Source organism: Hylobates moloch, unplaced genomic scaffold, assembly GCF_009828535.3.
Source record: "Hylobates moloch isolate HMO894 unplaced genomic scaffold, HMol_V3 SCAFFOLD_19, whole genome shotgun sequence".
Lineage (NCBI taxonomy): Eukaryota > Metazoa > Chordata > Mammalia > Primates > Hylobatidae > Hylobates > Hylobates moloch.
In genome coordinates, this window is record NW_026652294.1 from 6,779,883 (window position 1) to 6,805,473 (window position 25,591).

At 49.2% G+C, this 25,591-nt stretch overlaps 3 protein-coding genes across 4 annotated transcripts in view; 2 read left to right on the top strand and 1 right to left on the bottom strand.

The window, feature by feature from the left end:
• KIAA1671 (KIAA1671 ortholog) overlaps positions 1 to 674 on the bottom strand; it is a 247,451-nt gene extending 246,777 nt beyond the window's left edge. Inside the window, exon 1 of one of the 2 annotated variants that reach the window (XM_032139557.2) lies at positions 586 to 674. The gene's annotated coding sequence lies outside the window, so the exon portion shown is untranslated. The remainder of the gene's footprint in view (positions 1 to 585) is intronic. The other variant, XM_032139558.2, reaches the window with a different exon arrangement.
• The window catches only part of CRYBB2 (crystallin beta B2), a 679,427-nt gene that overhangs the window by 277,980 nt on the left and 375,856 nt on the right, over positions 1 to 25,591 (top strand). The window lies entirely within an intron of this gene.
• Positions 14,004 to 19,181, top strand: LHFPL7 (LHFPL tetraspan subfamily member 7). Its single transcript, XM_032139577.2, has 3 exons — positions 14,004 to 14,249; positions 15,236 to 15,374; positions 18,523 to 19,181. Exons 1-3 carry the CDS (start codon positions 14,049 to 14,051, stop codon positions 18,783 to 18,785), a joined length of 603 nt encoding a protein of 200 aa, XP_031995468.2. The 5' UTR covers positions 14,004 to 14,048; the 3' UTR covers positions 18,786 to 19,181.

Consider the following 25,591-nt stretch of genomic DNA (forward strand, 5'->3'; position numbering starts at 1 on the left):
TTGCTTCCCACTGTCCACCTCCGGGGCCTCCAACCCGCACAGATGTCCAGACCCTAGCAGCTCCAGGCTGAGTAACCCAGATCTCCAGCGATCCCTCAGCTCCTAGCCACCGGATCTCTCTGAATCCATTCCCAAAGCTCAGGCTAGCGTGGGAGGAGATTGATCCTCTCGCTCCCAGTCTCGAATCACCCTCCGCCGTCACCCCTGACTGGGGATCCAGTGGGACCCCAGGCCTCCAGCGCCCGATCCCCTCCAGGGATCGACTCCCAAGTCGCCAACCGGGTGGCACGTGATCCATTGGTTGCCCTGTGCGGGATCTTCCCGCGGGATCCACTCCGAAGTCTCGGGAGACGGATTCCCCGGCTCCCAAACCGGGATCCTCCCTCCCCGCAGACCCGGAGTCTGGGGAAATCCTCCGGGTCCCCGCCTCTTCCCCGGCCAACTTTGCCAACTTTTCTCCCGGGGCCTCGGCCGGGCAGAAACTTAGCGGCCCTCGCCCGCCGCCGTCACCTCCAGCTACCTCGCCGGCCGGGAACAGGAGGCGGCCAGCCGGCCCCCACTCCCCGCAGCCGCTGCGCAACCTACCGTGGAGCCACCGCCAGCCCGCGCCGCGCCGCCACCTGCCCGCAGCCCGCGGCACCTGCCCTAGGAGACCGCAGCCCCGCGCAGCCTAGCCTGCTGGGGGCGGGGCCTCGGGCGGGGACGCGCCCCCGTCACCATGGGAACTGCGGCCGGCCGCGCCTGCGCGGAGGGGAGCAGAGCCGGCAGGACCCGAGTCGGCAGTGGCGCCTGGGCCTGGGGCCTCTCCGGCGGGTCAGAGGTCACGACTCGCTTGGACACCCCTGCCGGAAGCGCTCCCGCCCCTCGAGGCCCGACCCCGCTCTGTCCAACTGGGAACTTTGCCCCCGGTCCCCTCCCGCGTTCCCTGGATGTTCCCCAGTCACCAGCCAGGATCCCCCGCCACCGGCACCGACCCGCTGCCCAGCCGGCGACCCCGCGAGCCTAATGCAACCCAGGAATTCAGGAGGCGCTCCATAAATGTGGGCCCACTGATTTGCCTGGGCTGCTGGTGCCGGCCCGGGGGCGGGCAAGGTCTGTGCGCGGTGCTGGCGCCTCCTCGCGCCAAACAAGGGCACTGCACCTGACAGTTCGCTGGGGTGCCTACTGCGTGCGAATCCTCCTGCCATTATGTTGTGGGTGTGGGTTGTGGGGTAATGGGTATAGGAACTTGTGGACAAGTTGAGAGAATCGTAGGAAGTCGCCTCTGAAAGAGAAAATACCTGTTCTGTTATCCTTTACTCATTTCATTCAGCAGATCTTTATTAAGCACCTATTGCATGCTGGGTGCTGGAGACCCAGTGGTGGGCAGCTGGCAAAATCCAGGCTGTTGTGCAGCTTACAGATATTGAAACAAATAATTTCACGAGTGTATCGAATTGAATCTGTGACATGTGCTCCTATGGGAAATGTACAGAGCATGAATAACTGGAGGACCTAAAATCAATGTGCGTTTATTATAAGCAAGATAGACCTCAATAAAAAAAGAGAAAGAAAAGGACATCACAGGCTGCTAATGGTGGCTTGTAATCCCAGCATTTTGGGAGGCCGAGGCGGGTGGCTCACCTGAGGTCATGAGTTTGAGACCAGCCTGGCCAACATGGTGAAACCTGGTCACTACTAAAAATTACAAAAATTAGCTGGGCATAGTGGCGGATGCCTGTGATCCCAGCTACTCGGGAGGCTGAGGCAGGAGAATGGCTTGAACCCGGGAGGTGGAGATTGCAGTGAGCCAAGAGTGCGCCACTGCACTCCAGCCTGGACGACAGAGCAAGACTCCGTCTCAAAAAAAAAAAAAAAAGAAAAGGACGTCACATTGTGTGGCTTCAGGAGGATTGGTGGGGAGACTTCTTGCCTCATTTTGCTCTTAAGTTGTTGGGTGTGTGTAAGAAACAAGGGCAGCTCCTGTTCTCCACACCATTTGCACTGCAACCCTTTTGAAGGTCTGATCATCACCGTCAGACCCAGGCAGGGTAAACCCTGTTTACCAAACAGCAGCCTGATAACCCCCAATTGACTTATGTACAGTGCTGGAACCCAGGAATTGGGGGGCAGAGGTCCCATGAGGTCTCATGTCTCAGGACATTCTCCTTATCCTCTGGGTATCTTGAGTACAGTCATGAAAAGGATGAAACCCAGTCGCTTTTACAGACGACTATCACTTCCAGAGAGAAGTCTGTGAGTAGGAGACCAGGAATGGCTGGGTTGAAACTTAAAATCCTTCCAAATCCACGTAAGTCAGGCCTTTACATGACGTGTATGTTATATGAGCAAAGGAAAATCATTGTTGATTGTCTGCTCTTCTCTCTAGACCTACTGGAGGAAGGGACTTCTGTCTCTTTCACCTCCGATTCCCAGTGCCTAGAACAGGGCTTGGCACATAGTAGGTGCTCAAAGAATATATGCTGAGTGCATGAATGACCAACAGCTGATGACATGCCATCTGCTGCCCCTCCTCCCTAACCTTATGGGAACTTCCTGTCTCTCCTGGGCAAATCTCCATGAACCAGAATGCGTAGGCTGAGGGTTCTGTTTAACGGAATGTTCCATGTTTCTCAGCTCCCCAGCCAATGCAGGCTTCCACCTTGGCATCTCCTCTCCATTCCAGAACATAAGGATGGGAGGGGACAAGACAGTCCTCCTCCTGCCACCCCCCATGGAGACTCAAACCCAGACGTGGCCCCAGCCCCGACCATCACCCCTACTCTCTGCCCCAAGAGATGCCCAGCCCAGGCTGGGTGTCAGCTCTTCTATCCCTGTCAAGCTTTAAGGGGATTCCAGAAGTGCTGAACTACAACTCCCAGAGTCCTCCTGAACCTGGACCCAGAAGGGGCAGGACTTCCTGGTCAGCCCCCCACCTTAGCTGGTTCCCCCTGCATTCCTGTGTCTTCCCGCCTAGTTGAGAGTTGCCAGTTCGCACATACCCAGAGGTAGACCCTGACCAAAGAGGTGTCAGGTAGTACAGTTTCCAGAGGCAACACCCCTCCCTCCCCCCACCTCACCACTCCCAGCCCTGGCTTTTCTTTTTCTAAAAATACAGCACAGTGCTTCCCAGGGATTTTCCCAGAACCCTTTCTTGGCAGTCTTTTGTCCCCTCCTCCAGAAGGTCTGTCCTGATTAGCCTCTGTCAGCTCTGTCCAATAGAACTTTCTGCAACGATGGAGATGTTCTATATCTGCGCGGTCCAACATTAGCCACAGATGACTACAGAGTACTTAAAATGAGGTCAGGGAGACTGAGGAACTAAGTTTTACATTTTATTTAATTTTAATTAGTATAAATTTTAAAATTCACATGTGGCCCTGGCTACCATATTGGACAGTATAGCTCTACACCCCATACACCCCTTGCGAAGACCACGTTCATGCATTTTCGTTGGTGCATATTTATCCATTTTGTTTTTCCTAAAATTTATCTGCATGTTGAGTGTGAGAGCCAATATGTTCTTTGAAATGTTTTCCCTCAACACTAGTCCTATGCCCGTGCCATTACCCCCACCAGGAAGTCTTTGCCCTCTGCCTCCCCATCATCTAGTTAACAACTAAATGTCCCTCAGATCTTAGCTTCTACATCAGTTCCTCAAAGAAGCCATCCCTAACCACCACCATCCCAGGCACTCCAGTCTGGGCGACAGAGCGAGACTCTGTCTCAAAAAAACTGATTAGATGTTGCAGAATCTGGGGCTGGTGCCCGCACTCATTAAAGTTCTGATCACACTGTAGTATAATTGCCCAATTACTCTTCAGCCACTTTCTAGGCTGTGAGGTCCTTGTGGGAAGAGACTAGCATAGTACCTGAAACAGAGTTGTCACCCAATAAATATTCATGAAGTTCAATGTTGCATAAATGTTTTCACATGCTAGAATCCAGCGTTTGGTTCACGGTAATGATACTGATGAAGGCTATCATTTATTCAGCCAAATATTTTGCCTGTGCTATCTCATTAAACTCCACAACAACCTATAAGACATGCTCTATTATTATTATTATTGCTTAATTTTTTTTGAGACAAAGTCCCGCTCTGTCATCCAGGCTGGAGTGCAGTAGCACAATCTTGGCTCACTACACAGCCTCGCCCTCCTGGGCTCAAGCCATCCCCCTGCCTCAGGCTTCCGAGCAGCTGGGACTACAGGCATGCGCTACCATGCTTGGCTAATTTTTGTATTTTTGTAGAGATGGGATTTTGCCATGTTGCCCAGGCTGGTTTTGAACTCCTGGTTCAAGCGATTCACCTGCATCATTCTCCCAAAGTGCTAGGGTTACAAGTATGAGCCACTGTGCCCCGATGAGATGCTCTATTATTATGTACCTTTTACAGATGAAGGATCTGAAGCTCAGAGAGGTTAAGTAAGCTGCCCAAGGTCACACAGCTAGTATTTCAGCCTGGCTCCCTGGAAAACAGAGCCCAAGGCAAATTTTATGTACTAATGCTTTATTAGGGATAAAATCCCAGCTCAGTAAGGGTGAAGGGAAGGGGACTTCAAGGCAGGGGAGGAGGGAGAGCAAATATAAGACATGCCTTACTAGGCTGGCTACAGAAGCCGCATGAAACAGACCATGGAAGGGATGAAGGAAGCGCAAGGACTTTATCGGATGGCACCTCCCATCCCCTGTCCACAATTAGTCACTGTTGGGCCCAACTGTGTTATCTGTGCCTCCAGACAGCCCCAAGGGAAGCCAATTCCATACACAGGGCTTCACCTGAGCCTAGAAGAGGAGGGTCCAGGGCTCCCTCCCTTAAAGCGGGTCAGGTCTGCTTGAATGACAGTGGGAGATGCAGGCCTAGGTGGCCGAGTAGATGCAGCAACTGACCCAAGCCGCCTGCAGGCAGAAGCAAGAGGAGGCTTGATCTTGTCCAGAGCTGCTGGCTGGCTGGGAAGGACGCAGCTGAGCACACCTGAGAAGGTGCATCAGTCAAGCCTGATACAGCGAGTAAACATCAGAACTGAAATCCAAATCCAGTTTAGGCTAACTCCAGTGCCCTTCAACACATACTGATTGAAAGGGGAAAAATGAATACATGAATGATTGAGTGACTTGGGGGAAAACCCTGGAACCACCACTCCAGACGCCCTCATTTTACAGGTAGAGAAACTGAGGCCAAGGAGGCAGCGATGCCCCAACTCAGGTCACACTGACTGAGGCGGCAGAGCTGGGACTTGAGTGAAGCCTGAGACATGGCTTCACTGAGATTTTCTGCCTCTAACTGGCTGGGAACCTCCTGCTTCCGACAATACCAACTGCCAGGTGCTCATTCGTTAAGCTACAGGGAAAAGCTCGCATTTCCTGTGCACTGAGGTGATGTCTCTTGTTCTCACCTTCCTAGCAGCCATCTCCCCTCTGCCAACAGCATCTCCGTTTTCCTCCAGGGAAGAATCCCACCCCCTACACTCAGTCTATGTCGTTTCAAGGGGTGTAAGCCTCGAGACACCCTTACTTGATCCTCACTTTCCAAACCTCAACCCTCAACCCTAGGACACAGGATGTAGGTCTGGCCAATCAGATAATCCCATTTGCCTGGCCACAATGATTGATTCGTGGTGGGTATGGGATCCAAGTTTGTCCATTGAGTGTTAATCACGGCACTTGCTGCAATAGTGTGCAAAGGGAAGCTTTCTTTTCTCTGGGGTTGCTGAGTCTGGGAATGTCAGCCTGGAGCCACCAAAGGGCAATATTGTTAGAGGGAATCCACCTAGACAGTGAAGTCAACAGAGCAGAAAACAGAACTGAGAGGTGGAGAGAGAGAGAGGTTCTGAAGACATTGCTTATTTACCTGGATCCCACTGTGCCTGAAGCCCATCCCAGAGAATTTTCAGTTATGTGAACCAATACATTTCTCACGTCTATTTCAGTGGTGCTTCCATCACTTATAGCAAAAGAATACCAGGCCAGGCGCGGTGGCTCACGCTTGTAATCCCACCACTTTGGGAGGCCGAGGCAGGCAGATCATAAGGTCAGGAGATCGAGACCATCCTGGCCAACAGAGTGAAACCCTGTCTCTACTAAAAAAAAAAAACAAAAAAAAACCAAAAAATTAGCCGGGTGTGGTGGCAGGAGCCTGTAGTCACAGCTACTCAGGAGGCTGAGGCAGGAGAACGGCATGAACCCGGGAGGCGGAGCTTGCAGTGAGCCGAGATTGCGCCACTGCACTCCAGCCTGGGCGACAGAGCGAGACTCTGTCTCAAAAAAAAAAAAAAAAAAAAACGAATACCAGCACCTACTCTGTGCCAAGTCTTGTGCTAAGGATAAAGATATTTAAGACCCAGTGCCTGACTTTGAGAAGTCCACAGTTCACAGGGAAGATCCTATGATAAATACAGAAAAATATGCATATCAGTTGCCTGGGCTAGAATTATGAGGACAGAAAGATAGAGAACACAGTGGCAGACACTTCTTTTTTTTTTTTTTTTTTTGAGACGGAGTCTTGCTCTGTCGCCCAGGCTGGAGTTCAGTGGCGCAATCTCGGCTCACTGCAAGCTCCGCCTCCCGGGTTCACACCATTCTCCTGCCTCAGCCTCTCCGAGTAGCTGGGACTACAGGCGCCCGCCACCACGCCCGGCTAATTTTTTATATATTTAGTAGAGACGGGGTTTCACCGTGGTCTCGATCTCCTGACCTCGTGATTCGCCCACCTCGGCCTCCCAAAGTGCTGGGATTACAAGCGTGAGCCACCGTGCCCGGCTTGTGGCAGACACTTCTAAACTCCCAATCCCATTTCTCCTCCTGTGATTCTATCTGTGGTTTCCTACACCTGGCATTTAATCATAGATCAGTTAATCCCTATTGGTGCCTTGCCCTACCCAGAAAACAGTATACCCTCCCCTTGTCCCCACCTGGAGATGGCTTTCCCCTCTTTGCTCAGCCCACCCAGCAGCCTGGAGTGAAAACTATTGATTTAAGGAAGTGGGAAGGAAAAACCACACACACACACACACACACACACACACACACACACACGCACACCCTCAGACCAGTTTATCAAGCATGCCCTTGCATTGTTATACAAGCTAAATTCTTCCTTCAAAGGAGAGGAGAATTTTACAAGGTCACAGACGTGGATCCAAAGCCGGAGCCTGAGCAGAGGTGGCTACATTGGAGGGTCTTGACCTAAAGTGTGGTGAGTCTGGAGGGACAAGGGACCTGAGGTGAGGAGTGGGGAGGGAAGGAAACTGGGATAGCATGAAGCACATTCAGGGGCTGTTGTGGGCTTCAGGAGGCCCATGAGCCTCTGAAATGACATACAATTGTGTGAGTGTGTGTGTGTGTGTGTGTGTGCACACGCATGCGTGCTCATGTGTGCATGCTTGCTTGTGTGAGAGTGCATGTGGAAACATCCATAGTTTTGCTTTTTGGAGTTTAGTTTTTTTTTGTTTTTCTTTTTTTGAGACAGTCTTGCTCTGTTGCCCAGGCTGGAGTGCAGTGGTGTGATCTCGGCTCACTGCAACCTCCGCCTTCCGGGTTCAAGTGATTCTCTTGCCTCAGCCTCCCAAATAGCTGGGATTACAGGCACCCGCCACCATGCCCAGCTAAGTTTTGTATTTTTAGTAGAGACAGGGTTTTGCTGTATTGGCCAGGCTGCTCTCGAACTCCTGACCTCAGGTGATCCTCCCACCTCGGCCTTACAAACTGCTGGGATTATAGGTGTGAGCCACCGCACCTGGCCAACATCCATAGTTTTAAATCGTATCTTCAAAGGAATGCATCAAAGGGTTAAGTCCCACTGACCTTCCTTTTGTAGATGGGGAACCTGAGGCTCAGAGCCATTACATAATTTGTCCTAGGTGGCACAGCCAATTTGTGACAGATGCTGGAATAGATCCAGAAATTGGACTTACCTGGCTGTATAGCCGGGAGAATGTGATAAGGGATAAAAGTCCTCCCCAGACCCAGTTTGCCCATCTGTGCATCTCAGCCTGGACGTGGCCTGCACCCCCCAGGCTGGATCGGGTGCCCTTCCTCTGTGCTTGTCCCCAGTGTCACCCCAGGCTTTTTCATGGTGTGGAGATGTGTCTGTACTCAAGCCTGTATATATTGATTGATGGGTTGGGGAAGATACGCATCTCAAGCTTTGCTTACACAACCTCACACTCAGACACCTCCACCTGCTGTAGTAAACATGTTCCTTCTGCAGGTTCTCCGTCCCAGGTCAAAAGCCCTAGGGGCATCCTTGCCTCTTCACTTTCCCTCATACCCCAGGGCTACTCTATTAGCAAATCTGATCAGCTTGACCTTTGCCCTTCAAAATCAATCCAGAATCTGACCACTCTTTGTCCTCCTCCCCTAACCCCACCTCCATGTCCATCCACATCCACCTTTGTCTCTTGTCTGACTGACGAGTCACCTTCTGAAGCCTTCTCCCTCTGCTTCCCTTCTGCCTGTTCTCCACCCAGGAGCCAGAGTGGTCTTTTGAAAACCTAGGATGGTTCATGTCATACCCCTGCTAAAGACCAGCCACAGACTCCCTACCGCATTCACAAGTGAAAAGCCAGGCTAGGCACAGTGGCTCATGCCTATAATCCCCAAACTTTGGGAGACTAAAGCAGGAGGATCTCTTGAAGCCAGGAGTTCAAGACCAGCCTAGGCGGCCAGGCGCGGTGCCTCACACCTGTAATCCCTGCACTTTGGGAGGCCAAGGTGGGCGGATCACGAGGTCAAGAGATTGACACCAGCCTGGCCAACATGGTGAAAACCCATCTCTACTAAAAATACAAAAATTAGTTGGGCGTGGTGGTGTGCACCTGTAGTCCCAGCTACTCAGGAGGCTGAGGCAGGAGAATTGCTTGAACCCGAGAGGCAGAGGTTGGGGTGAGCTGAGATCGCACCATTGTACTCCAGCCTGGCAACAGAGCTAGACTTGGTCTCAAAAAAAAAAAAACAAAACAAAAACAAAAAAAAAATCAGCCAGGCCTGCTGGTGCACGCCCGTAGCCCCAGCTACTTGGGAGGCTGAGGTGGGAGGATTGCTTGAGCCCCAGGAGGTTGAGACTGAAGTGAGGTGTGATTGTGCCACTGCACTCCAGCCTGGGCAACAGAGCAAGACCTTATCTCTGCTACAAGGCTCACCGCTCTTTCCTATCCTCATTTCTTCTAGTCACATGGGCCTCTTTTCATCCTCAAATGTGCCAAGGGCACACTCACCTCAGGGCCTTTGCACCTGCTCCCCACTCTGCTTGGAATATTCCTCTGACACCTCTCCACGTGGCTCCCTCCATCACCTTCTTCAGGCCCAGCTCAAAGGTCACCTTCTCATGGGGCTTTCCATGACCATCCCCCAATTACCCAATCACTTGCTATGTCCATCCAATGCTTCATTTTTCTCTAGGGCACTTATTGACATCTAGCATATTACATATTGACTTGCTTATTTCCCTCCTGTCTGTCTCCCTCCAGAGTCTAAGTTCCATAAAGAGGGGCTTTGTCTGTTTTCCTCACTGCTGAATCCCCCAGGACCTAGAACAGTTCCTGGAACATTGTAGACACCCAATAAATATTTGTTGAATGGGTGAGCACATGGACATATTGCTATATCTTGTTGGTCTGTCTTGCCCGCAAAACTCTAAGCTCCTTGAAGGTGGGGACTATGTTCTGTTCACCACTGTATCCTGGGGGTAGGGGGTGAAGAGATCACATTGAGCTGGGCACATTAAAGTTGAATGAATGATTGATCAACCCCTCCAGTTTACAGAGAAAGACATAGAAGCCAGAAGAAGAAAGAGACTTGGCTTGACATATCAAGTCCCTAGCAGCCAGCTCTAAACTCCCAATCCCATTTCTCCTCCTGAGATTCTGCCTTTGTATGGCTTCTCTGGAATCATCCCTGTCCCCTGGGCAGGGCTGGCATGAGAGTTGACCATGCCCTAACCTTGGGCAGCTCTAGTAAGCCATTGGGTTCGTTGGCCTTTAAATTAAATCCTTAGTATCACTTTGGGCTCAGGGGCCCAGAACCCGAGCCTGATTCCCAGAGTATGAGTCTCAGTTCTACGGCTTGCTTCCTGAGCCTCAGTTTTGTCATCTGTAAAATGGGAACAGTGATAATAGTATCTATCGCATCAGGTGGCCATATGGCTTATAGATAACGAGTGCTTACCTATGCAAGTGCTTAGACTGAAGCCTGGTGAGTGCCCAGAAATTGTTGACTGCTATTAAAAGTTAAGCACTGAGCCAGAGGAGAAAATATTCAGTCCCTTTCAAGCTTTCCTTAGGTGGATTCCAGCCAATTGCAGCCTGGCCGGATGTGGTTTCGGGTTATAATGCCTCATTTAAGTTTCTGGGCACCTGGACGGTTGGCGTGATTTTCCCAGGTGACATTGAGCATTATCTGGAGAACAAAACTCCTTTCAAGGTGGGAAATGCCTGGACAGCCACTGGCGCAGCCAGAGAGAGGCACAATCATAGGCCTAGGTGGATTCAGCTCTCCCAGGCTTCCTGGCTAGAATTACACCCCTCATGATCTTGCCAACCTGAAGGAGAGGCTGATTTTGGCATAGGGAAAACAACACCACCACCACCAAAAAAACCCCATAAAAATACTGTCCCCTGTCACTCAGGGGAGCATGTTTCACTCGCTGGCGAGCAGCCACGAGGTTTTTCTCATCTCGGGGTAAAAAGCCCATGCAACTTGACCCAGATATACCTGCCCAGGTTTATCTCTGCCCCTCCCCCTGCAACACCTATACACACACACACACTTTATCCCCTTGAAGCTTCACAACAACCCTCACTCCCATTTTCCAGAGAGGTGAGGCCATCTCCCCAAATTCCTATAGATTGGAAGGGGAGGATCTGGGCTTCTCTGACTTTTTCCATCATATCACCCTGCATACTGACTGATCCCAACACTGTCTGCCCCTAGTCCAGACTAAGGGATTCATAATCTTCTTGTACAGATGGAGAAACTGAGGCCCAGAGCAATGGGGCCACTTGCCCAGGTCCCGCACCAGGGATATGGTGGAGTGGTTTGTTGGCCTCTAACCCCAGAATTCCCGCCATGTTTAGTGGGTGGCTGGGCTTAGATGGCCAAAGTGAAACCCAAGGTTGTGCCGCAGGTGCCTGGCAAAGCTGCCTAGGTGCCCTTGGCTTGTTGGCAGCTCAGCTGCTTTTGACCTTGAGTGCCCTTGGGCAGGCTCACCCTTCTGGGCTTCCTTTCTGGACATCAATGGCAGGATTGGCTATTTGTTAGCAAATCACCTTCCAGCCTCAGCCATGCCATGAAACCACGACTATTATTATTTAAGTAAGACTTGACTCTACATTGACTTACTTTTATATTAAAATACATTTGGCTGGGCGCGGTGGCTCACGCCTATAATCCCAGCACTTTGGGAGGCCGAGGCGAGTGGATCACGAGATCAGGAGATCAAGACCATCCTGGCCAACACGGTGAAAGCCCGTCTCTACTAAAAATACAAAAAATTAGCTGGGTGTGGTGGCAGATGCCTGTAGTCCCAGCTACTCAGGAGGCTGAGGCAGGAGAATGGCGTGAACCCCAGAGGCAGAGTTTGCAGTGAGTGGAGATCGTGCCACTGTACTCCAGCCTGGGTGACAGAGCGAGACTCCATCTCAGAAAATAATAATAATAAAATAAAATAAATAAAATAAAATACATTTGAATTTCGGCCAGGAGCGGTGGCTCACGCCTGTAATCCCAGCACTCTGGGAGGCCGAGACGGGCAGATCACGAGGCCAGGAGATGGAGAGCATCCTGGTCAACATGGTGAAACCCTATTTCTACTGAAAATAGAAAAATTAGCTGCGCATGGTGGCTTGTGCCTGTAATCCCAGCTACTCAGGCTGAGGCAGGAGAATCACTTGAACCAGGGAGTCGGAGGTTGTAGTGAGCCGAGATCATGCCACTGTACTTCAGCCTGGAGACAGAGCAAGACTCTGTCTCAAAACAAAACGAACAAACAAACAAACAAACAAAAAACATCCGAATTTCCTTTGGAAAAGCAGTATCATGCCAAAAAAAAAAAAAAGAACAAATATACGCAAAATCAAACCACATTCACAGATTCTCACTAGAGTCTTGCTATGGACTGAATATCTGTGTCTGCCCAAAATTTATATGTTGAAACCTAACCTTCAAGGTGATGATATTAGGGGGTGAGACCCTTGGGATCTGCTTCAAGGGAACCCAAACCAAAACAAGTAGAACAGGTGTATACACGGCAACATGAATCCATCCTAAATCCACGGTGTTTCAGTCCAAAAGTAAGACGCAGAATGCAATACATAATGCTAGCCTGGCCAACATGGTGAAACCCCATCTCTACTAAAAATACAAAAATTAGCCAGGTGTGGTGGCATGTGCCTGTAGTCCCAGCTACTCGGGAGGCTGAGGCAGGAGAACTGTTTGAATCTGGGAGGCGGAGGTTGCAATGAGCCGACATGGCGCCACTGCATTCCAGCCTGGGCGACATACAGCAAGACTCTGTTTCGAAAGAAAAAATAAGAAAGAAAGAAAATATAATACCAGCAATGAGAAATGCATGCATACAGCACCACACCAATTTTGCGAACCTAACTCCACACAAAATGACATACATTAAATAACTAAAATTAAAAAAAACAAGGTGGCTGCTATAAACAGCATCTGTGTTGCTCGAGGCCAGCCTGGTCAATATAGGGAGACCCTGTTTCCACAAAAAAGAAAAAAGGTTTCTAATTAGCCACATGTGATGGAACGTCTCTGCAAAAAATAAAAATAAATAAAAATTAGCTGCCCCAGTAGTCCCAGCTACTCAGCAGGTGGGAGGATTGCTTGAGCCCAGGAGTTTGAGGTGGCAGTGAGCTATGATCATGCACTGCACTCCAGCCTTTTTTCTCTGAAAGAAAGAAAGAAAGAAAGAGAGAGGGAGGGAGGGAGGGAGGGAGGGAAGGAAGGAAGGAAGGAAGGAAGGAAGGAAGGAAGGAAGGAAGGAAGGACGGACGGGCATATGTGTGTGAATTATTATTTTTTTTTTTTGAGATGGAGTCTCGCTCTGTTGCCCAGGCTGGAGTGCAGTAGCGTGATCTCGGCTCACTGCAAGCTCCGCCTCACGAGTTCACACCATTCTCCTGCCTCAGCCTCCTGAATAGCTGGGACTACAGGCCCCCGCAACCACGCCCGGCTAATTTTTTTGTATTTTTGGTAGAGACAGGGTTTCACCGTGTTAACCAGGATGGTCTCAATCTCCTGACCTCGTGATCCGCTCGCCTCGGCCTCCCAAAGTGCTGGGATTACAGGCATGAGCCACCGCGCCGGGCCATGTGTGTGAATTTTTAAAAGGTGCCCCAACTGGGTAGAGGCAGCCCTTTTGAACAGAGGAGGTTAGGTGGAAGAATGGATAAATGGGCCAGGCGTGGTGGCTCACGCCTGTAATCCCAGCACTTTGGAAGGCTGAGGTGGGCGGATCACAAGGTCAGGAGATCGAGACCATCCTGGCTAACACGGTGGAACCCTGTCTCTACTAAAAATACAAAAAATTAGCTGGGCGTGGTGGCGGGCGCCTGTAGTCCCAGCTACTTGGGAGGCCGAAGCAGAATGGCGTGAACCCAGGAGGCAAAGCTGGCAGTGAGCCAAGATCGCACCACTGCACTCCAGCCTGGGCCACAGAGTGAGACTCCATCTCAAAAAAAAAAAAGATAAATGAATGAACAAATGAAAGTATGGACGGAATATGAGAAGAGCCCTGCATGGACCAGTGAGGATAATGTGCCATGCAGAAGGTGGAGGGGCAAATGTTCAAAGGTCTTTAAGGGCTAACATTTATTCTAGGACTTGGAGGTTGTACTTCTAGAATTTGTTAGGGCAAAGTAACGCCCACTACCAGACCACAGTTATTAGTACCTCCCATTTGCATCTCCAGGCTCAAGGGGGGCTGATGATCTGGGGTCTAATCATAACACCAGATCCCTGGCTAGGGAGCACCTCTGCCAGCCCGTTTCCTCCTTGTCCCTGCAGTCTCCATCCGTAATCTTCCCTGTTGACCCCCAGGTCAGCAATACTGCCTAATGTGGAGCAGCGTGTGGGTAGCTCTGGGGCTCTCCCTGACCTGTACCTCAGCCCTCAGCCTCATCTCCCCTGCCTGGTTCCAGACCCCGACCTTCTCCTTTGGCATCCTCACCTACTGCTCCTGGCCTCAGGGCAACAGTTGGAACCAGAGCTGCGTGACCTTCAGTTCCCTGGAGGATATTCCTGACTTTACCTGGAAGGTGAGAGCTGGCTCACCAAGTCACTGGGTCTTCAGGAGCTCGTTTAAACTCATCATGGCAGGAAACCTGGCTGAGCGGAATTCGAGGAGGCTTTCCTCGCTGCCTGAGTGTCCTAGTGGCTTCGAATTTGCCATTACTCTCCTTAGAACTGAGCACAGAGGTTCTTCATCCTGACAGCCCTTCAGAAACACCTGTGCAACTTTGCAAAAATGCCAAGTTCTGTGCTCCACCCAGAGCCCCTGTCTCCGTAGGCGTGGAGTGGGGTCTAGCTACTGATAATTTAGCAAACATGCAGGATGATTCGAAAGGCAGCTGCCAGCCAATATAGCACCTTCGTGCAAATTAGGAAAAGGTGCCCCTTCTTTAGGATGCTCTACTGCCATCTGCTGGAAAGTCACTGTAATCAGTTTGCAAATCTATGATGGCCCCCAATGCGTCTCTGAGACTTGTGCAGTGTACAACCTGCACACTCTTACCTGGCCACCCTCTAAACACTGCTAGGTTTAAAAATGAAAGCTAAGGTGTTAAAGTCCCTGCTATGATGCACAATGCCAAAATCAACAATGGGGAGAATGGGAAAGGACTCCTAGTCCAGCACCTCTAAGGAAGAATATACAGCCTTCAAATTGACTGTTATAAGGGTACCAGGTGCCTCTCCTGATGATCCTGGTGCTACCAGGTGCCTCTCCTGATGATCCTGGCAGGTAGCAAGTGCTTAATAAAGGTACTATATGCTGGTCAGTCAATCTGGATCTTAATTCCGGCTCTACCACTTAATTACCCATGTGTTCTGAGGCAAATGACTTATGTTTCTTGGACTTTTATTGGACAGTTTATTTTCTTGGACAGTTTCTTTTTCTGTAAAATGGAGATCATAATAGCACAAACCACATGCTGTGAGGACTCAGAAGCTGGTTAATGAGCAGAGGGAGCATCCACCTGCCCCTGTCCCAGCCAACACCCTTCCTTCTGTCTCTTCCCTGCAGGTCGCAGCTGTGATGCTCCTCGGAGGCTGGCTCCTGCTGGCCTTCAATGCAATTTTCCTCCTGTCTTGGGCTGTGGCCCCCAAAGGGCTGTTCCCAAGGAGAAGCAGTGTTCCAATGCCGGGGGTGCAGGCAGTGGCAGGTAAATCCAATGCACAGGCATATAGTCAGTGCTCTAGACATATTTATAGAATGAATGAATGAATGAATGAATGAGTCTGTGAGCAGAGCTTGGCCTCTTGCGTCAGATCTCAGAGATAAACCCTAGGATTGTTGACTATTCCTGGTCCTTTGGCAAGCCAGAAATCAGGGGGAGGGAGAGATGGCATCCTTAGTGTCACCCATTCCTGCTCTTAGCTGACCCAGTCCTAATAATCTGTCCCCCTTTGTTTCTCTCTCATTCATCCACTTCGTGTCATCCTTACCAGGGCCACCATACACAGTTGGGGATGTTGTGCACTGTGCAAGCTGTGCACAGTGCTGGAATCTAGCCCATACTTCACTTGCTAAACTGTGAACCTGCAAGACTGCATCTCTTGAGAAGGGTCACTTTTCTGTAATTTATACATAGCTTTTGAATGTACTAGCCAGGTCTTCATTGCAATCCTCATTCAATTAATGCTCCACCATCTCTTGCCTGGATTACAGCAATAAGCACCTCACAGGTCTCACTGCTGTCACTGCTCCCCCTTAGTGTCTATTTGGCCACACACTGGACAAATGAGTCCTGTTAAGCTGACATCAGATCATGCCACTCAGACTGGCTTATCCACCCTCCAATCACTTCCCATCATACTCAGAGTAAAATCTGAACTTCTTTTTTTTTTTTTTTTTTTTTTTTTTTTTGAGACGGAGTCTCGGCTCTGTCGCCCAGGCTGGAGTGCAGTGGCGCAATCTCGGCTCACTGCAAGCTCCGCCTCCCGGGTTCACGCCATTCTCCTGCCTCAGCCCCTCCGAGTAGCTGGGACTACAGGTGCCCGCCACCACGCCCGGCTAATTTTTTTGTATTTTTAATAGAGACGGGGTTTCACCGTGGTCTCGATCTCCTGACCTCGTGATCCGCCCGCCTCGGCCTCCCAAAGTGCTGGGATTACAAGCGTGAGCCACCGCGCCCGGCCTAAAATCTGAACTTCTTACCGTAGCCTATGAGGCTCCACCTAACCCAGTCCCCAGTCCCTCACCAACCTCATCTCTTCCTCTTCCTTCCTCTGCCAGGCTCAGTGTGCTCTGGCTATTCTGATTTGCAATCTGTTGCTCATATACACCATGCTTGCTCCCTCTGCTGGACTCCTCTTTCCCCAGATTTTTTTTTTTTTTTTTTTTTTTTTTTTGAGACGGAGTCTCGCTCTGTAACCCCGACTGGAGTGCAGTGGCACGATCTCGGCTCACTGCAAGCTCCGCCTCCCGGGTTCACGCCATTCTCCTGCCTCAGCCTCTCCGAGTAACTGGGACTACAGGCGCCCGCCACCACGCCCGGCTAATTTTTTGTATTTTTAGTAGAGACGGGGTTTCACTGTGGTCTCGATCTCCTGAACTCGTGATCCGCCCGCCTTGGCCTCCCAAAGTGCTGGGATTACAAGCGTGAGCCACCGCGCCTGGCCTCTTTCCCCAGATTTTCACAGGTCTTGCTACTCACTTCATTACGGGCTCTGCTCAGATATCACTGCCTCCATGAGGTCTTCCATGACTTCTAGCTAAGGGATCTTCCCTCTCCTTAGATTCTCCATCTTCTTACTTTGCTTTATATTTTTCATAGCACATACTTACCTGAAATGTCTAATCTGCCTACTTGATTATTGTCCCTCTTTCTCCAAAGAACATCAGCTCCATGAGGACAAGGACATGTCTGTCTGCCTTGTTATCACCAGCCCCTAGCACAGTGCTTCATACCTAATAGGTGCCCAATAAACATTTGCTGAGTCAATTGATGGAGACATGATCCTTGTCCTAGGCTTGCTTGCAGTGTCTGGTTGGTGGGGGGGTTGGAGGGCATCAGTCAGTGGATATTTCACATGATGGGGATAAGCAAAGGATGCTAGAAAAAACTCCAGGAAGCACCTGACCCAGTTTATGGGTGGGCCCAGTGTATGGATGGGTTAAGGCAAGCTTCTTGGAAGAGGTCCCACCTGAGCCAAGTCTGGAAGGAGGAGTCGAAGTTAGTCAAGAGTACAAGGGCATTTCTGGTAATGGGAACATGAAGAACAAAGGCATGGAGACAAGGGAGCAAGGCATGTGCAGGGAACTGAAAGTAGACAAGGGTGGCTGGAGAGCAGCAGGGGAGGCCAGGGGATCTTCTGATTTCTGTTATGAGTGCCTTGGAAGCAAGAAGGTGTCCAATCATTTCATTAGTATCATTAATGTCCACTGCAGCACCTCTAACAGTTTTGATGAATGAACACGTGATTGCATGGGTAAGCTGGTGAATGGATGAATGAGTGTGTTGATAAGAGGATGAATGAACTGATGGATGAATAGATGGATACATTGGTGGATGGATGAATGGATGGATGGATAGATGGACTGGTGGATGGATGAATGGATGGATGGAAGGATAGGAAAAATGGATAGAATGGAATATAGTTGGATGGATGTAGGATGAGGGATGGGTAGATGGATGGATTGGTGGGAGGCAAATGGTTAAGTAGGCAGATGGACAGATGAATGGATGAGTGAATAAATAGGTGGATAGAGGGATGGAGAGAATAAGTGGAGATGAACATGGTTGAGTGGATGGATGAGCAGATGGACAGAAGGGTGGAAAGTGTAGTTGAGTGAGTGGGTGGATAAAAGGAGAGATGAGCCAATAAATAAGTGAATGGATGGATGGGTGGGTTAGGGAATTGCAGAAATGAGTGGGTTGGTAAGTGGATGGATGAACAATGAATGAATGGGTGGATATTTTAGTGGATGGGTAAGGAAAATGGGTATACTGGATGGATGAATGGAAGATGAGGGTGGATGATGGGTGGGCAGATGGATGGGTGGGAGGCAGGTGGTTAAGTAGGAAGATGGATAGGACAGATGTGTGAATCGATATGTAGATAGAAGGATAGAGGAAATAAGTGGGTAAGAGTATGCTTGAATGGATGGGTTAGTGAAGGGACAGATAGTTGGAAGCGTAGTTGAATGAGTGGGTAGACAAAAGGAGAGATGAGCCAATAAATAAGCAAATGAATGAATGGGTGGGTGGATAGATGGATGGGTGGATATAGGGTGGATGAGTCGTGGGATGGAAAGTTAGTGAGGTGCCCCTTGGCCAACACATTGTCTTTCCTTCCTGCTATCTCCAGCTACTGCCATGATTGTGGGTCTGCTGATTTTCCCAATTGGCCTTGCCTCCCCATTCGTCAAGGAAGTGTGCGAAGCCTCCTCCATGTATTATGGTGGAAAGTGCCGGCTGGGTTGGGGTTACACAACTGCTATCCTCAATGCAGTCCTGGCCAGCCTCCTGCCCATCATCAGCTGGCGCCACACGACCAAGGTCCAAGGGAGGACCATCATCTTCTCCAGTGCCACCGAGAGAATTATCCTTGTGCCAGAAATGAACAAATAAAAATCTTCTGGGAGGAGCACAAAGGGCACACTCCAGAGTTTTCTGAAATCATCATGTAGCCAACTTCAAATCCCATCTCTGCCCCTTCTTGCTGCGTGACTTCAGGCAAGCCACTTTACCTCTCTGGAATGGTTTTTTCTTCTGGAAAATGAAAGTTGAAATCATACCTACCTCCTAAGGTTGTTCTGAGAATTCACTGGAGATACTCTATGTAAATAAGGCACTTTGCACCATGTCTGGCACATAGCGTTCAATAAACATTGGCTACTATTATTACAATCCTTACCTCAAGGTAAGAGTTTGTGCTGAGAATTCAACATCTTTATGAAAACTGCCCAGGCTAATTCTGAGTTCGTGATTGTCACTCAAAAACTAAATTGTTTAATTGGCATGCGCATATTCTCTCTCCCTTCTCTTTTTATAATTCTTCCTTGTTTTAGAGAATTTGAAATTTATTTTCTCATCAAATATTTAGTGAGTGCCTATTATGTATAAGATTTTGAGCCAATAGGCTGGGAGCAGTGGCTCACACTTGTAATCCCAGCACTTTGGGAGGCTGAGACGGGTGGATCATGAGGTCGGGGGTTCGAGACCAGTCTGGCCAATATGGTGAAACCCCATCTCTAGTAAAAATACAAAAATTAGCTGGGCGTGGTGGTGCATGCCTGTAGTCCCAGCTACTCAGGAGGCTGAGGCAGGAGAATTGCTTGAACACGGGAGGCAGAGGTTGCGGTGAGCTGAGATCGCACTGCTGCACTCCCACCTGGGAGACATAGGGAGACTCTGTCTCAAAAAAGAAAAAAAAAATTTGAGCCAATGTTGGGTTGGGGAGAAGGAGTTAAGGACCTTTCTCACCCCTTATGCAAATAATCCCATTGATGTGGAAACTACACTGTTACTTGGGACCCTTTAGAATCCATTTCCAGCATCTCTCTTCAGGCTCTTTCTTGTCACCCACCCAACCCCTGTGCCTCTCCTTCTAGCCACAGTAAACCTCTAAGCCCACAGAAGTCCTATTCCTGCGACAGGCCGGATCTCACCAAATGCAGCCCTCCATAACAACTGTTTCAGCACTGACTGAGTGGTTAAGTTTAATGTTAAAAGTCAGTGCCCTTATGCAAAGGCTGGAATGTAACAAAAGCCCACCAAGAGTTTTGCCTAGGCCTTGCCTGGGCCTCAAAGCATGACAAAATAACGAAGGAATTCTTAGCAGGACACATTTTAGGATTAAACAAGTTTTACTGGGGGTCTGAAGAAACTCCCCAGGCCTCCACAAACAAGTTTATTAGAAGTCTGAAGGAACCCCCCAAATCCCCGTGATTTAGCAGGAGACAAGATAAGGGTAATCATCCCATTACTTGGACCCATTTAGATTAGTAAATTTACTGAGGCTCCAGAGGAGGAAAGTCTTCAAGACTCAGACCTTAGTTGTAGATTAAAAGAAGTTAATTAATTAATTAATTAATTAATTAATTTTGAGATGGAGTTTTGCTCTTGTTGCCCAGGCTGGAGTGCAATGGCGTGATCTCAGCCCACTGCAACCTCTGCCTCCTGGGTTCAAGCGATTCTCCTGCCTCAACCTCCCAATTAGCTGAGATTACAGGCATGTGCCACCACACCCAGCTAATTTTTTTGTATTTTTAGTAGGGATGGGGTTTCACCATGTTGGCCAGGCTCGTCTCAAGCCACTCATCACGGGCGATCCACTCATCACAGGCTCCCAAAGTGCTGGGATTACAGGCATGAGCCACCGCGCCCAGCCCACTTATGTCTTTAGATGAATGCACACTTACATGTAGACATGTAACTTAGAATATACAAGCTCTGGAACACTTTGTAATTTTGAACTTGTCTGGCAATAGTTTCCAGACCTTCTCCCTGTAACTGGTTACGGAAATAGAAACTCTGTTTCTCCCCGGTTCATCTGCATCTCGCTATTGGGCCACGAGAAATAGCAGCCTGACCCTCAGTTTGGTCCGGGAACATTCCCACCTCTACAGCTTGGCACATGCTGCTTCCTCTGCCAGGAGTCAATCTGTTGATTTCTCCTGTGTTGACACATTGCTCTTCTTCGGGAGCAGTACCCTAATCTTCCTATAAAAAATGACCCACAGTTGGCCAGGCGCCGTGGCTCATGCCTGTAATCCCAGCACTTTGGGAGGCCGAGGTGGGTGGATCATGAGGTCAAGAGATCAAGACCAACCTGACCGACATGGTGAAACTCCATCTCTACTAAAAATACAAAAATTAGCTGGGGGAGGTGGCGCACATCTGTAGTCCCAGCTACTTGGGAGGCTGAGGCAGGATAATTGCTTGAACCTTGGAGGCAGAGGTTGCAGTGAGCCGAGATTGTGCCACTGTACTCCTTCCAGCCTGGCAACAGAGTGAGACTCCGTCTCAAAAAAAAAAAAAAAAAAAAATGACCCACAGTCATTCTGTGGCTACCTTGGGCTTTAAGATGGATAAATGAGCCCTTCTGGCAAATCAAGCCTGGTCAGAATGATTGATTCAGAGTTGGGCATGGGCTCTGTGGAAGCCAGCATGGAGAATAGAAGCACGAGATGGAGAGAGGTGAAGCTCTAAGCTCTAAGAACTTCATTTGAACATCTGGACCCAGCCATACTTGACTCCTATCTGCAGAAGACATGGTCATAGGCAGCTCTAGGCTGGTATCTCCTAGCATAGCTGCCCCAGAGGAAAGAGTGAACTTCTCTTTCCTCTCTTGGTATATATAAATCCCAGGGAAGGGGTCTGATCGGCCTGTAATGGGTCATGTGCTCACCCCTGGGCAGGGTGGGCCATGTCAGGAGTCTCACTAGAAGGCCACTGTTATAGTTCCCCAAAGTTGAGGGGGTGCTGGTACCAGAAGGAGGGAAGGATGCTGAGCAGGCAGAAACACGCAATGGCCAGTTCTTTCTTTAAGGGAGTCTTTCTTATCCCAGTTTCACAGAAGTGAAAATCAAGGCTCAGAGAGGTAAAATTACTTGCCCAAGGCCAGTAAACTTGCCCAAAGCCAATCAGTGGCAGAGCTGGGATTTGAACCTAGGTCTGTCAGACTCTGTGATAGATGCAAAATAACACCTGGATTTGTTCCCTCTGTCCCCATCCATCCAGCTCATCATAATTAAACTCTTTTGGCTTCAAACACCCACCCAAGAATATACATGAACATCCCCCAGGAGTGATTCCATTGTTCTGAAGACACATAGATCACAGAGAACACAGCTTGTTATTTATCTTTCAGTATGAACAATAAGAACAACTTGACAGCTTTTTAAAACAGAATAGAACAATAGAAAAAAAGTAGTAGCAAATCTAGGAAGATACCCCAAGGGGTTCAAATGGACTGAAGACCAGTGGTTCATTTCAAGTGTTACCAGAAGCACTTCAGTGCAAATCTGTCTCATGTGGGAAGATTCCTTAAGCCTCGGGCAGATCCCAGTACAAGGAGGGGCAAGTGGAAGCCAGCAAGTAGAAGCTCAAACTCAGTCTGCACATCACCTACTGGTGCTTGGAACATGCTGCCTCTTCTCTGTGATAACCTCACTATGGCCCCCAAGTTTCTTAATTTTCTCTTTGAACTGTTTCAGCAATGCCAAAGGGAATGATTCTCCAGCCAGTAAAGCAAAATCAGTTACAGAGAGACTCTGTCTTTATCTGGCAATAGAGGGAGTGCTGTAATTTTCTCTTCATCAAAACAAGAGGCATCCATTGTTTGCAAGGAGCCCTGCACCTACAAAGCCTGGAAATTACTGTGCCCACAAATTTGAAAAAAGAAAGCCAGGAAGACATTGGAAGGTCCCTGTGTGGGAAAGTCTCCACAATCCCGTTGGTCATTTGAATTCTGCTGGAGTTGACTTAGAAATGGACTGGCAAGCTGGCACTTCAAAAAGTGTCAAATTGTGCTCCTCTAGAGTTTATACCTGTCCTGGGCTCAAGCTCTCAATATGCACAGTGGCTTGGAAGCCAAAAAGATGGGGAGCTGGGAGCCCTTTCCTGACAGCAGAATCAGATGCAGACTGCAGTGTCAGTGTAGATGATGCTCCTGCCAAGAACTGACGGCCTCATCATACCGAATTTCGGAGTTTCTCCAAGACACAGCCCAGGAGGGTCCAAGGCTCACCCTTTCCGGAGTTCTCCTCCTACAGCTGCATTCTCTTAAGTTTCAAAGTCTCACCTGAGAACCTAAGAAAGGTAGACGATGGGAACTCAGGACAAATGGGTTCCCACCCCCATCCTCAGTGAGGCTGAGAGGCAGAGAGTTCCAGTGAATGAGGGTGGAGGGGCCAAGACTGAGTCCAGAACCAAAGGAGGCATTATTATCTCCATTTTGCAGAAGTGGAAACTGAGGCTAAGAGGTGTGAAAGGAAACTACCCCAAATCACTAAGGAAAACTCCAGCTGGAAACTGCTTAGGGCAAACATGCCTCTCATTCCATTCAAAGTTAGCCCTCTGCTCACTGAGCTAGATGTATATCTGATTGCCACCTTTGGAAAGGCTAATCAGAAACTGAAAAGAATGCAACCGTTTGTGTCTCACCCATCTGTGGCCTGTAAGCTCCTTCCCCACTTCAAGTCTTCCTGTCTTTGCTTCAAGTTGTTTTGCCTTTCCAGACCGAACCAATGTACTTCTTACATATATTGATTGCTGTCTCATTTCTCCCTAAGATGTATAAAACCAAGCTGTGCCCTGATCACCTTGGGCATGTGTCATCAGGACTTCCTGAGTCTGTGTCACAGGCATGTCCTCAACCTTGGCAAAATAAACTTTCTAAATTAACTGAGACCTGCCTCAGATTTTCTGGGTTCACAGAGGTAAAGTCACTTGCCCAAAGCCACACAACCATAGTACCAGATCTGGGATCCTACATTATTGTTCCCGGAATATGTGGACAGAGCTATATGACATGATTTTAGTTGGTATGGTGAGAAAGTCATTCTTTTTTTTTTTTTTTTTTTTTTTGAGACAGAGTCTCGCTCTGTCGCCACGCTGGAGTGCAGTGGCATGATCTCGGCTCACTGCAACCTCTGCCCAAGCGATTCTCCTGCTTCAGCCTCCTGAGTAGCTGGGACTACAAGTGCGTGCCACCATGCCCAGCTAATTTTTGTATTTTTAGTGGAGACAGGGTTTCACCATGTTGACCAGGATGGTCTCGATCTCCTGACCTGGTGATCTGCCCACCTCGGCCTCCCAAAGTGTTGGGATTACAGGTGTGAGCCGCTGCGCCCAGCAGAGAAAGTCATTCTTGTTTCAACTCCCCTTTGAATCCTCCAAGAATAAAGGCTCATGGGGTACTAGCATGTCTTGAATGCCTCTCAAACTCTTGCTATATCTCTCTGAGAGACAGAAGGAACAGGCTTCAGACTCAAAGCCTTTGGTAAGAAATAGCATTTTTGTAAAATAATCATTATTTCCTTTGACAGCTACATTCTATTCTTTTTTTTTTTTTTTTTTTTTTTTGAGACAGAGTTTCGCTCGTTGCTCAGGCTGGAGTACAGTGGCGTGATCTTGGCTCACTGCAACCTCCACCTCCCGGGTTCAAGTGATTCTCCTGCCTCAGCTTCCCAAGTAGCTGGGATTACAGGCGCTCGCTACCATGCCTGGCTAATTTTTGTATTTTTAGTAGAGACAGGGTTTCACCATGTTGGCCAAGATGGGCTCGAACTCCTGACCTCAGGTGATCCACTTGCCTTGGCCTCCCAAAGTGGTGGGATTACAGGTGTGAGCCACCATGGCCAGCCAAGACAGCGAACTTCTATTCTTTCTTTTTTTTTTTTTTTTTGAGACAGAGTCTCACTGTCGCCCAGGCTGGAGTGCAGTGGCGCGATCTCGGCTCACTGCAGGCTCCGCCCCCCAGGGTTCACGCCATTCTCCTGCCTCAGCCTCCCGAGTAGCTGGGACTACAGGCACCCGCCACCTCGCCTGGCTAATTTTTTGTATTTTTAGTAGAGATGGGGTTTCACTGTGTTAGCCAGGATGGTCTCAATCTCCTGACCTCGTGATCTGCTCGCCTTGGCCTCCCAAAGCTGGGATTACAGGCGTGAGCCACCGCGCCCGGCCAGCAAACTTCTATTCTAAGAGCATCTGATGAAAAGAAAAAAAAAGATGAGAGAGAAGAGGAATCCCATCACAGTCCCTGATTACACCCTTACTTCCCTTCCCCCTGGGCTACTGAAATCTCAGGCCTTGGAGAGAAGGACAGAGGGGAAGAAGGCAGATAAAATAAAATGGCATAACATGGCTGCCAGCTGTTCTGAAATGGGAAGGCGAGGGCCTCCCAAATTCTTGGCATGAAAAGTGCTTCTCAACTGCCCCAAGTTCTCTCCTATAAGCCAAAAGGAAAATTCTAGGAGAAAAGGAAATGGCAGATGGTTTAATAAAAAATTGGAGCAACCAGAAAGGCCTTCACACTGCAGTCTTGCTCTGTGTAAGACCAGCATCATTCAGGTAGAAAATGTGAGCATAGACGCTATCCAAGTGCTCTTTGATATAAGGAGAGGAGGCAAAAGAAGGGGAGAGAGAAGGGAGAGGAGGAAAGGAATATGATGAAGGGGAAGGAAAAGAGAAAGGGGTGCAGGAAAGGGGGATGAAGAGAAGAGCGGGGGCCACGATGCCAACTACAGGTGCCCATGGAAACCAAGACCACTTCTTCAGCCCCACTGAGTCGTGAAAATGTGCCTCATGATCCAAGATCCATCTTTTCGCATCTATGCAAAGTTCAAGTGCATTTATTTATTTATTGAGATGGAGTTTCGCTCTTGTCGCCCAGGCTGGAGTGCAGTGGTGCAATCTGAGCAGCTGGGATT

What these genes read in the sequence shown, in the direction of transcription:
- LHFPL7 (XM_032139577.2), top strand. Translation starts at nt 14,049, where the DNA reads ATGTGGAGCAGCGTGTGGGTAGCTCTGGGGCTCTCCCTGACCTGTACC. An exon ending in TTCCTGACTTTACCTGGAAG is followed by an intron (nt 14,250 to 15,235) that starts GTGAGAGCTGGC and finishes TCTTCCCTGCAG; the next exon opens with GTCGCAGCTGTGATGCTCCT. An exon ending in GGGGGTGCAGGCAGTGGCAG is followed by an intron (nt 15,375 to 18,522) that starts GTAAATCCAATG and finishes TGCTATCTCCAG; the next exon opens with CTACTGCCATGATTGTGGGT.